The sequence below is a fragment of the Elephantulus edwardii genome, unplaced genomic scaffold (assembly GCF_000299155.1).
Source record: "Elephantulus edwardii isolate Elephantulus edwardi_28Jun2011 unplaced genomic scaffold, EleEdw1.0 scaffold00060, whole genome shotgun sequence".
Taxonomy (NCBI): domain Eukaryota; kingdom Metazoa; phylum Chordata; class Mammalia; order Macroscelidea; family Macroscelididae; genus Elephantulus; species Elephantulus edwardii.
Window position 1 is genome coordinate 15554434 of NW_006399810.1, and position 11844 is coordinate 15566277.

At 38.9% G+C, this 11844-nt stretch overlaps 1 protein-coding gene across 1 annotated transcript in view; it reads right to left on the reverse strand.

The window, feature by feature from the left end:
• DIP2C (DIP2 disco-interacting protein 2 homolog C (Drosophila)) overlaps positions 1 to 11844 on the reverse strand; it is a 693228-nt gene that overhangs the window by 150672 nt on the left and 530712 nt on the right. The window contains exons 23-24 of the mRNA XM_006887669.1: positions 6976 to 7085; positions 4735 to 4815 (exon numbers count right to left, since the gene is read on the reverse strand). Of these exons, the coding sequence (XP_006887731.1) occupies positions 4735 to 4815; positions 6976 to 7085 (191 nt within the window). The remainder of the gene's footprint in view (positions 1 to 4734; positions 4816 to 6975; positions 7086 to 11844) is intronic.

Consider the following 11844-nt stretch of genomic DNA (forward strand, 5'->3'; position numbering starts at 1 on the left):
ATATATATATATCTGAGGTAAGAGAAGAAGACCCTAGATGAGATGGATTGACTCAGTGACTGGGGTAATGGGGGTAGATGTGTCAGAGACAATAAGGTTGGCTCAGCATAGAGCAGGGTGCAGAGTTGTTGAGCAATGGGTGATTATGAGTCTCAAGTGACTTAAAGGTACATGACAACAATAACAACAACATATATTTGCTGTAAGTAGCTAACTGAACAAAACACTGTGTAATCCAGCATCACCATCACAATCACTGGTTGTCTGAGTCCACTGCAGTATCCACAGTAAATCCTGAGATTATGAACATCTGATTCATGGGTAATTGTACTTGCACTTTAATTTTATAAAATTTGCTCTCACTTTGAACTGACCGAACTAACCCTTACGTACAACAAAGGCTACATCACAATTAACTTCACTTGCTGCACATGCTGCTTTTAAATCACTGAAAAGGCTTTGAGCACTCCTCTACTCTCATTAAAACAAGGATAAATAAGAACTATAGGCACTTCTTCTGACTGACTTAAATTCAACTTAAAGACCTTTTTAGGATTGGACTTTTCCATAGGCTGAAGACTGCCTGTACTGTGCCAATCCAACAACACATCAAGTGCCTCCTCAGTGACCTTCCACCTGACCAAACTCGAGCCCTCCTCCAGTGATTGATTCTTCCTGACGACATGGCTAAAGCAAGAGTTGGACACTGCTCTACTGTGATTCATAGGTTTTTCTAAAGTAAATCACCAGCCCTTCTAGTTTGGATGCTCCAGGAAACCTACCCATTGTGGGCAACTGCAGTCGTGTTTAGAAGATCTGTGACCCAGCTTCCCACATAAGAGCAATATGCAAGCCCCTCAATACAGCAAGCTGACAGTGCATGGCTAAGGACTATACAGTAAGTTTTGTTTTTTGCTGGCCTTGTGAGTTTACTCACCCTCTATCTCCCCCTTCATACAAGTTTAATGGCTCTTATACAACATGCACACTTGAGAACCAACTCATCTAATTAACCAAAAAAAATGCCTGGAATTTTTATTCAAATTATATTACTCCAATATACTCTCTCTCTCTTTCACTGCTATTGAGTTGGAGGCGAATTGTAGCTGACCCTCCAGTGGGTTTCTGGAGGCTGTAAATCACACAACGGACTCGCCACCTTTCTCTATGGAATAGTTGGGTTGGCAGTGCCACTACTTTCCCACTGGGCCATCAGAGTTACGTTTTAATAGATTACTGTAGATGACTGACATCTTTAGGACATTAAATCTTCCTGTCCACTATCATAATAAAAAAAACCCCAAAACTGTTGGAAACTATAGTTGACTCGTTTATTCTCAGACTTCCCCTATTATTGCAAAGATATATTCAATGTATTCTGCTGAGCTAGTTTCTTCACAGAAATTTACTTTAGGCTAGGGGGGACAAGCAAAACAGAACAACAACAACAACAACAAAACCCTCCAAATTTTAACCTATATGGGTGAATTAGCTCTGAACCAAGACTTGGGCTTGCAATGAACCTAAAGATTAATGACAGTTGAAAGGACATGGTCTTAGTTAATCTATAAACCTTCTCTTGCCCTGAATATGAGTGCTGCTTTTTCAAATCTTCAGAATTCATGATGCTTTTGAAAGCTTTCTTAACCCAAAGGAACTCTTTCCCAGTCCTTCTTTCTAGTTTTCAGGCACTTAAGATATTATTTAATGGTCCTCTTCAGTCCCACGTGGTTACACAGGCTTCTATGTCTCAGCCCAAGGCAAACTCCCATACAGCCAAACTAGGATGAGCACCTTGCTTAAGTCCTTCAGGCACTACACACACCTACATACTCACTCTCTCTCTCTCTCTCAGTCATTGGGGAATATAACTGTCTGTGTTCTGTCCACAGCCAGAGCCCAGGCTCCCTAGGACTGTGGGCTAATGTTCTATGATGTAACTGTAGGTTAGGAAGAAGACAGGACACAGGAAGTAGAAATCCAAAGCTGTGTTCCCATTTATCGGTCACCTTATCTTGTATTTAGTGTTCACTTTAGTTCTGCCATCATTAATTCTCCCAGTTTGCACTGTTTCCTTGTTGTCTTTTTATGAGGAGAGGGGAGCATGCAGTTACTTATGCCACATTCTTACTCCATGTGACCCTACTTTCCAGACTACAGTTTCATGAGAAAAGGAATGCTTGCCAAGACGAAGATTTTCGTGCTTATTTGTTTGTATAGTTATGGCTATGTGTTAAGTGCCATGGAATAACTGATGTGACTGATTCTCTATGGTGAAATATAAGAAATGAGCTTTAAATATACTTATAAAACAAATATTCTTTTTATTTTCTGAATTTAAAATATATAACATCTTATAAAATTTTAATTTCATAGTAATTGGGATGGGTGTGTCAGAGGCAATGAGATTGGCACAGGATAGAGCACGGTTTAGGGCTGTTGTACATGGGGTCACTATGAGTTGCAAACGACTCGACAGCACATAACAACAACAACAACACAACAGAAATATCTCGTAGATCTTCATCTGTTCTTTGCTGCAGATGTCACTGACTACAAATCAGGACTGTTATAATATGCAAACACACGAATGCTGATGTTGATACTAGGTGGTATCAAGTTGGACTCAACGTGACAGGGAAGAACTGTTCACAGGGTTTTCTAGCCATTGGTCTTTTTAAAAAAAATATATTTTTTTTCATTTTAAAAATAAGTTTCAAAACCACAATTTTTATAAGAGGTATTTGTTTTATATTTAATGTTTAATACTTTTTATTATAGTACTTTTTCTGTTATATGTAATTATGATCCAAAATTAATTCCCTAGCTGATTAATCTGCTGATATTACTGTGTGAAAACACTGATTTAAACAAGTTCCTTTGGAATAAAACGAATCTGTGGGGGATGTTGAATCTCAAGGGTGAAAATATCTGTTATCTAGTTTTTTTATTATTTACTTTTTAAAAAATTTTAAATTTATTTTAATGAAAGTTTACAGAGACTTTGGCTTTCTACTCATTCATTGTTGCACTTTTCTCCCTGCCCCCCATTCGCTTTTCTTTTTGAAAAGTAGAAGAAAAAAATTCTTTCATTGTTATTCAATCACTCCCCTCAAGCCACTCCATTCTGCAGCCTTCATCCTGGACTCCTGTCATAACAATAATATCTAATCATATATCCCTTTTAAATAGTTCTCTCCCTGGTCTTTCTTTCGTCTTTTTGTTGTTGTGTTTTTTTTTTAAAGACATGCACTACTTCATCTTTGTTGCAGTAAAAGACAGATCACAGAGAATATGTCCCTGTTCCTATTTGTACATACATAACTCAGTGACACGAATACATCCAACATGTACTAGCTCTGTACTTGTCTTTATGGTTAAAATAAAAACTGTTCAATGTTTGCGTAAGTGGAAAGGAAGGAGTAGTGAATACTGGGAACTGGCATATTTATTGGCCTGGGGAATTCAAGTATGGGTTTAAATGATCTTTTATTTCAGAATCGTTCTGCCTCTGTGCTTGCTGCTGGTGGATGACATCTTCTGGGAGAGATGCAGAGTACACCACGGAAGGCTCAGGGTCCAGGGCTGCCATCCAAGTGCTTGAGGACCCTGCCTGTAAGCAATAAGTCCAGGGCCCCAGAAGAGTTGTTCCAGGGGCGGAACATGAGGAGGGGGGGGGGATGATGTTCAAGTGTCTGAGAAGTAACTGAAGTCTCCCCTGCTCTCACAGGATTGGTGAGATTTTCTAGGGTATATGTTGAACACCCCTGTAGTTCAAAAGAGTTCAGGGGGGAAGATTGCCATCCAAATGTTTGGGGATCTTGCACGTAACTTACAGGTGCTGGAATGCAGGAGATCTGCTCCTGGGAAACAGGGAGGGGCCAGGCCTTGAGGAGGTATGAGTGTGTGGAAGGCTGGGTGTAAAGGATCTGTGAAGAGTTTGAGGCAAAGGATCGTGTGTAGAACATCTTTGTAAGGACACAAGGGTTCCTTCCCTGATGTCTGCTTGGCAGCTTAAACAACCCAGTACAAATCCTTGAGATATCTGAGCAGGTCTGGACATTGCCCACAGCTCTTCTTCATGCCCTTGTTCCCGAGACCACCTCACATTGCTCTTGAGAGTTTATCATATCTGTTCCTCTCCTCCAGGTGTAGCTCAGGTTCCTTGGATTTCCATTCTTGTAGGAAACTCTGGGCTTCCTGGTCATTCCAGCCAGGCATTAAGAGTCTGAGGGCTTCTTTGTTCCCACAGGCATGTTTTCCTCCTTTGCTTCCTTGAGATGACTGGGACTGTCATGTGTAGGTGTCATTTTCTTGTCCTGAGTTTTTCTGTTTCTTTTTCCTGCAGTTTCATTGATGGCAACCTATATCAAGCTGGGCAGAGGTCTGGCACTTAGGCAGAGTCCAGGAACTCAGGGGAGTGAGAAGTTCCCAGGTAGGGAGAGATGTTTTCTCTTCTACGCTGACATTGATCTTTATAGGAGAAGACTGCCAAGCTTTTAATCCCATGGAGTCACGGGAAGGGGTGTGTGTGGGCGCTGAATAATATGCCAACCTTTCAACTAGCATTCCATTAAGGCTACTTTAGAGAACTACATGAATACATTGTTAGTTGTTTGTTTTTTTTTAAATCCTTCATACATGAGAAAGTCTTTCTAGTTAAAATAGCAAAATAATTTTAAAAAAAGACTTCGCATGAGAATACCATAAGAATACAAATTCAATGCATCTCACCCTACAGTTGAGCAGCGTATAGAGGATGTGGTCAGGAGTGGTCTGAGCTCTCCACTGCAGAACTTCTGACAGAAACAGGAACTGAAACCAAGCAGAGTAATGAGGTTCAAATACTATCATATGGGCTGCAGTAATCTTTATATTTGTATCACTATAACCCACATGCACACTTTCTGTGTCTTAAAATAGCATACCTTTACCACAAAACACCAGCTAGAAAGGATGATATATATTCAACTAAAATCCTTGACACATATGCTCAACAGAAGAAGCAAATGCTCCCAGTTTATTCCTGGAGTTAGAATTCATACAACTGATTTTCACACTCATCAATCAAAGGAGTTTTCTGAAAGTCTGCCCAAGACTGGAAGAACTCCATTTCTTTTGGGACATATAGGAGGAGTTAACACAATCTTTGTTGTTGTATACCATAGAGTTGGAACCGACCCACAGCTGACCCTCCAGCGGGTTATCTAGGCAGTTAATTGCTATGGGGGAGACTGCCCCTCCTTCTACTGCAGAGCAGCTGGTGGCCTCAAACCACATGCCTTTGGGACTGCAACACAGCTTCTTGCCACTAAGCCACCAGAGCTCCTTAATACACTCTTTAGGGGCTTCCAAAGGTGCAATGGGAGACTCAGCTCTATTCTGTTTTTAAGAATTAAAAACCTCTCTGCCATCAAGTCTGTCCTCATTAACAGTGACCTTCCAGAAGGTTTCTGAGGCTGTAAATCCTAACAGGAAGAGAAGGCCCATCTTTCTCATCATGGAGCTGCTGGTGGACTGGAATCCGGATGAGGCCAAGCCTTGGGTTAGCTCTGCATAGACTATGTCATCAGCACTTCCTTAAAAGTCACCAGTTTCTAAAACAGCACCTCTCTAAAGTCAGTAAATATCATTCTAAAACATGCAAACTATAGGCAATATTGATTCAACATATGGTGGAAATGACAGTCCTACATATTGTCACTCCTAATATGGGGCAAGTGTCAGGATATAACCTATATCACTGTGCAACTTTAAATCCATTTTAAAATATGTTATGCAGATATTACAAAAGCAGAATAATGATCAAGGGCACTTAATTCACATATCACTGCACTTTACCAAGTTGAAAATATTTTATATTGCTGAGTTTGGACACATTTATTTCCTAATAGTTTTAAATACAGAATGGGCCCATGTCTTGGCTATGGGAAAATGGGACTGCTTTTGTTTAATCTTAGCATTCTCAAGACTGAATGTAACAAGGGGAACCCACCTTTCCACATGACAATTTGTATGATGTCTTTTGTGATACAAGCTTTGAAGATATTTCCCACAACTCCTAAAATTACTTTAAAGATATCTGGCTCCCAGACTTGAGATCAAAGGACTGAAGCATCACATTACCATGGCTGCAGACTGGGTTCAAGTCAGGAAAACGAGCAACAAACAGCCCTGGGGAACAGTAAGTAACAGTCTCCTCATTTTTCTGGCATTAACTGTAGGACTATAGAATGATGCACTGTTTTTTTTTGATCTATGATTTGTTGTTGTTGTTGTTGTTATGTACCGTCGAGTCGCTTGCGACTCATAGCGACCCTATGTACAACAGCCCTAAACCCCGCTCTATCCTGTGCCAATCTCACTGCCTGTGACACATTCATCCCGATTATACAAGAATAAACATTTATCATATCAAATAAACTGGGATATCTCTTCTGGCTCAAGAGATCAAGTAGAAATGGAAGATCATCAAAGAAACACTAGATCAAAACTCACACACCGCCATCAAGCCAGACCTGACTCATGGTTGACCCTTCAGCAGGTTTCCAAAAAGGAGATTGTGTGTATTTTCTCCTGCAGAGTCGTTGCCAGAGAGCCACACAGTTCTCTATAGACTAGGCTCCTCAAGTACCTGGGAAAAGTGAAGCGCTCTCTCTCTCTCTCATAATTTGTTTTTATTTATCATGATTTATTTGAAATCGAGTGAGAATTGCTGACCTTACAGTGTGTTTCAGAGGGTGCAAATCACATGTTAGGAGACTGCCCTTCTGTCTGCCATGGAGCAGCTGGTGGTGGATTTGAACTGCTTGTCTCCAGGTTGGCAGCATAACTCCTTACCCACTAGGCTACAAGAACCCCAAGACAAAACAACGGAAGTAGAATAAAGGAGATGAGTCTTATCTGTAATAAAGCGTTTTTAGCTAGATAATTAAGAGACGCACAATATTAAAGTCTCACATCTTAGCTGCTTACCTTCCGTGCCTGGTCATTATCTTCTATTTGACCAAGGTCTCTGCCACTAGCTTGGGCAATTCTTTTCCCAGAGACAAGGTTCCCCACCATCACAGAGGCAGGACCAATTTCTAAAATGAAACAGTGGAATAAACAAATGAGGAAAGGGAAAATGTAAGTCTAACTATCTTAGCACATGACTCCCCACCCTGGGAAAGTCTGTACTTGAGGAAGTTTCTTTGAAAGACCTGATTCTGAATAAATGTTAACAGAACAGGGTTTGATAAGCTTTTTGTTGGGTTTAAAAAAATTTTTTTTATTCCCTTTATTATTATTAATTTCAGTGAACATTTACAGAGATTGTGGATTTCCATTCATTCATTGTTGCACTTCCCCCCCCCCAGTTCACTCTTCTTTAAAAGCAAAACTCCTTCATTGCTATACAATCCCCCCGCACCCTTCCACCCTCACCCCAAGTATACTCCACTTTGCAACCCTCATTCCAAAATCTTATGATAATCATAATGCCCTAAAATATATTATTTTTAAACTGTTCTCTCCCTCATCGTTTTCAATGCAGTATACATAATTTATCCATTTTTTTTCTCAGACTTACCACCACCCTGATGTCAGCCTCATTCTACAACAGTGGCACCATGTAGTATTTGTCCTTTTGTGACTGAGATACTTCACTCAGCATAATGTCCTCCAGGGTCACCCATTTTTAATAATATTGCATGAGTTCCTTGTTTTTCAATGCAGCATAGTATTCCATTGTGTGAATATACCAGAGCTTCTCTATCCATTTGTTTGTTGATGGGCCCTAAGGTTGTGTCCAACTCCTTGCTATTGTGAACAAAGCTGCAATAAACATGGGTGTGCATATATCTGCTTGGACGATGTTCTGATCTCTTTAGGGTATATTCCCAGTAGTGGAATTGCTGGGTCAAATGGTATGTCTATTTGCAACTTTTTGAGAAAGTGTCATGCTGCCTTCCACAGTGGTTGCACCATTTTACACTTCCACCAACAGTGAATAAGAGTCCCAGTTTCTACACAACCTCGCCAGTATTTGTTGCTTGCTGTTCTGTTAAATTTTGCTAGTCTTACTGGGGTGAGATGATATCTCATAGTTGTCTTGATTTGCATCTCTCTTAGAGCTAGGGATTTTGAACATTTCTTCATGTGCTTGTTGGCCATCTGAATGTCTTCTTTTGTGAAGTATCTGTTCATATCCTGTGTCCATTTTTCTACTGGATTATTTACCTTTATCTTGTTGTGATGCTCAAGTACTTTATAAATTTTAGATATAAGTCCTTTATCTGACATGTCATTACCAAATACTTTTTCCCTATCTGTGGCTTCCCTTTTTACCTGTTGGAGAAGTTTTTAGATATGGATAGGGATTTGATTCTTAGAAGGTCTCATTCATCTATTTTATCTTCTCCTGGTTGTAGCTTTTTCAGGATACTTGGAAGACTCTTTATGTCGTGGATTAGGACTACTAAAGTTCTTCCCAGCTTTTCTTTAATGAAGTTTATAGTCTTGGTTTTAGTCCTAGGTCCATGATCCACCTTGAGTTGGTTTTAGTATATGGAGTGAAGTGTGGATCTTGCTTAAGTCTTCTGCAGATAGTTTTCCAATTTTGCCAACACCATTTGTTAAAAAGGCTGTCATTTCCCCACATAACTGATTTCATCGCCTTGTCAAAAATCAGTTGACCATAAATAGATGTGGTTTTTTTAAAATGCTAAAATAATGATGATGATGAATAAAAACAAGTCTCAAATAAGGGTTGTGAGTTTCTGATGGAACCTGTCCCACAGAGTTCTTTTGGAAGCTATTGAAGCACACTGTCAGTCTTTCTCACACTGAGTCACTGGATGAGTTTCAAAGGCCAACTTTTCAGTCAGCAGATAAAGACTTAATCGCTTGTTCCACTAGCAAACCTTAATCATATTTCCATCACATGCTAAATGCTTCTATTATTCAAGGTCCCCCGCCTTTATTTCCCCATTAGTGTGAACTCCAGGGAGGCAAACATATTTTCCCACTATTTTTGTTGCTCTTAGGTTCTATCAAGTTGGTGGTAACTTACAACAACCCTATGAAAATCAGATCAGAATTTTGCCCAATTCTGTGTTATCCTCATGACCCTGGCTATGCTTGAGCCCACTGTTCTGGTCACTGTGTCAATCCACCTTGTTGTGGGCTGTCCTTTTGTAATGGCTGGTCCTTTCTGACAACATGCTCAAAATATGCCTGACAAAGTTTCATCATTCTTGCCTCTGAGGAGCACCTCGCTGCCCTTCCACCAACAAAGATTTACTTGCTCTTTGGGAGTCCATGGTCTGTTTCATAACCTTCACCAACAACACAATCCAGAGGCATCAATTTTTCTGTCATTCTTCTTCATTGTCCAACTTGCAGATGCATAGTAAACAACCACTTAATGATCCAAGCAAAATGTAGTTACTGACAATCTCAACCTTTCTCCATCTATCATGATGTTGCCTACTGGGCCAGCGGTAAGAATTTCTGTTTTCTTGATGCTGAGATGTAATCCATACTGAAAGTTGTAGACTTCGATCTTGTGCTTCTTCTTTACTTTCAGCAGGCAAAATTGTATCATCTTCATAACAAAGGCTGCATACGAGTCTTCCAATCCTAATGCCACATTCTATTTCATAAAGTTCAGAATCTCAAATTATTTGTTCCACATAGATGTTGAATGGTTATGGAGAGAGCATACAATCCTATCACATGCCTTTCCCAATTTTAAATTATGGAATGTTCTCTTGTTTTGTTCGAACAATTGCTACTTGGTTTACATACAGGTCTTGTATGGGCACAGGTAAATGTCTGGTATACCCACTCTTCTCAATGTATGCATTATTTGTCGTGATCCACACAGTTCAATGCCTCTGTATTGAGTCACTGCGTCAAACACATATAAAAATCTTACTGGCATTCTCTGCTTTCATCCAAGATTCATCAGCCATTAGTAATGACATTCTGTGTGCTATGGCCTTGAATTTCTGGCAGTTGTATTGTTGATGAACTGTTCTGGTCATTTAAAATAATCTTTGGCAAGATTTCACTTATATGTTTTATGAATGATATTAACTATTAACAATAGTTCAGTAATTTCCATATTCTGCTGGATCATCTTTTTTTGGAATGTGAACAGATATGAGTGACTGGATGATTGTGAAAAAGTCATACAGAAGGACAAGTTGTTAAACAACCTGGTGTGTTTCCCTGTAATATAGAGGTTTCTGGGCTGCATGCGCTCTTGTTCCCTGGTTTTATTAGTTTTTTATATGATCACTGACCATAAACACAAACAAAACACAATACGTTTTCAAAAAAATACTTAAGATACATGACGTAGCAATATTGTTGAAGAGACAAGACATGGAACTACTGGCCTATGTTTTCCATGGCTCACACAGTTAGAGGCCCTCAGTCACGCCCAGAGCAAAAGAGACTAAAGGGCCATAAAATAAATCAATGTTCTTTTTTACTTGCCTGTTAGTCATTTGAATTCTAAGGCCCTTTTCCTAGTTTATAGATGTATTTTAAAAGAGAAAGTAAAATAGTCTTTTCTGATAATCTTTTTAAAAAATTTTATGAACGAAAGAAGTTTCTCAAAGAAGTACTGAAATGTGCTTTTTTTTTTTTTTTTAAATGCTTGGTTACAAAATACATTAGTTTTTCAAGATAGCACGAAAATACATTAGTTTTTCAAGATAGCATGATTGATATTTTCTTTTCTTTAAATAATACACATAGATCAAGATACATACTTTTAACAGGAAAAAGATATTGGTTCAAGAATAAGCCATTATGTGTGCATGTATGTGTTATGTGAATTTGTGTGTGAGTGATGTGTTTAAAAGAAACAGAAAGAGGAAAAGTGAAAAAAAAATCATTGTTGTTGATTGCCTTCAAGTAGCGAACCTATAAACAAAAGGCCTGAAGCCCCTCTACAACTATCAACATTTATCAAAGTTCATAGATTTCCGGAGACATGTTGTTGAGGAAGTGGAAGCTAATTTTGTTTAATCCTTAGTTCAGTAAAAGACTAAGTAAAGATGATAGCAATCGAGTTGTAATTTTTTTTGGGGGGGGGAATAGATTTACTTTTTTTTTAAAAAAAGATAGGTGTCATTGGGTTTTTATGAAACTCTTGATGAAGATCAAATTAGATGTTTATAAATCAGGGAGAATCATGCATCATCCATTCAGATATGGAGTTTTGGGACTGTAGTTAAGCATATTGATCATGTAGCAGATTAAAGCTTATCAAGTGTACAGCTAACCAGAACTTACTCTCCTAATAATCATCTTGATCTTTTAGTATAACATAATGGAATGGCAATGAATAATACAAAGTAGTTGGATGTTCATAAACTTTAAGCAGGGAGTCCAAATGGAAACAGGGCCACTCATTCTTTTCAACTATGCAGCTGCCCATGCTAAATTTGGTTTGTCATGAAATAGTAGTTGCATGGCAACCCAAAAGTGGTGCCACTAAGACATTTCAAATCCACCACTGGTTCAGCAGAAGAAAGACGGGCAATCTCCTCCTAGGCGATTTACAGCCTCCAGAATTGTTCTCAGGGCCATCTCCAACTCTCTTGAGTCAGTCCTGATTTGAAGGCAATGAACTGAATTGATAACAAAAGAATACAGGGTGTTTCAGACAGAATGGAAATTTGGGTTGTGCAACCAACAACACAGATTTCTAGATTCTTCCCTGTGGTGTCTTTGATTATAGGCAACTTTTAGGAATCTAGATAATGGTTCTATATAATCATAAGATTGCACTAAATGTACTCAGTTATACCCTTTTGAATTTTATATTCTTTATTTTATTTTTTTATA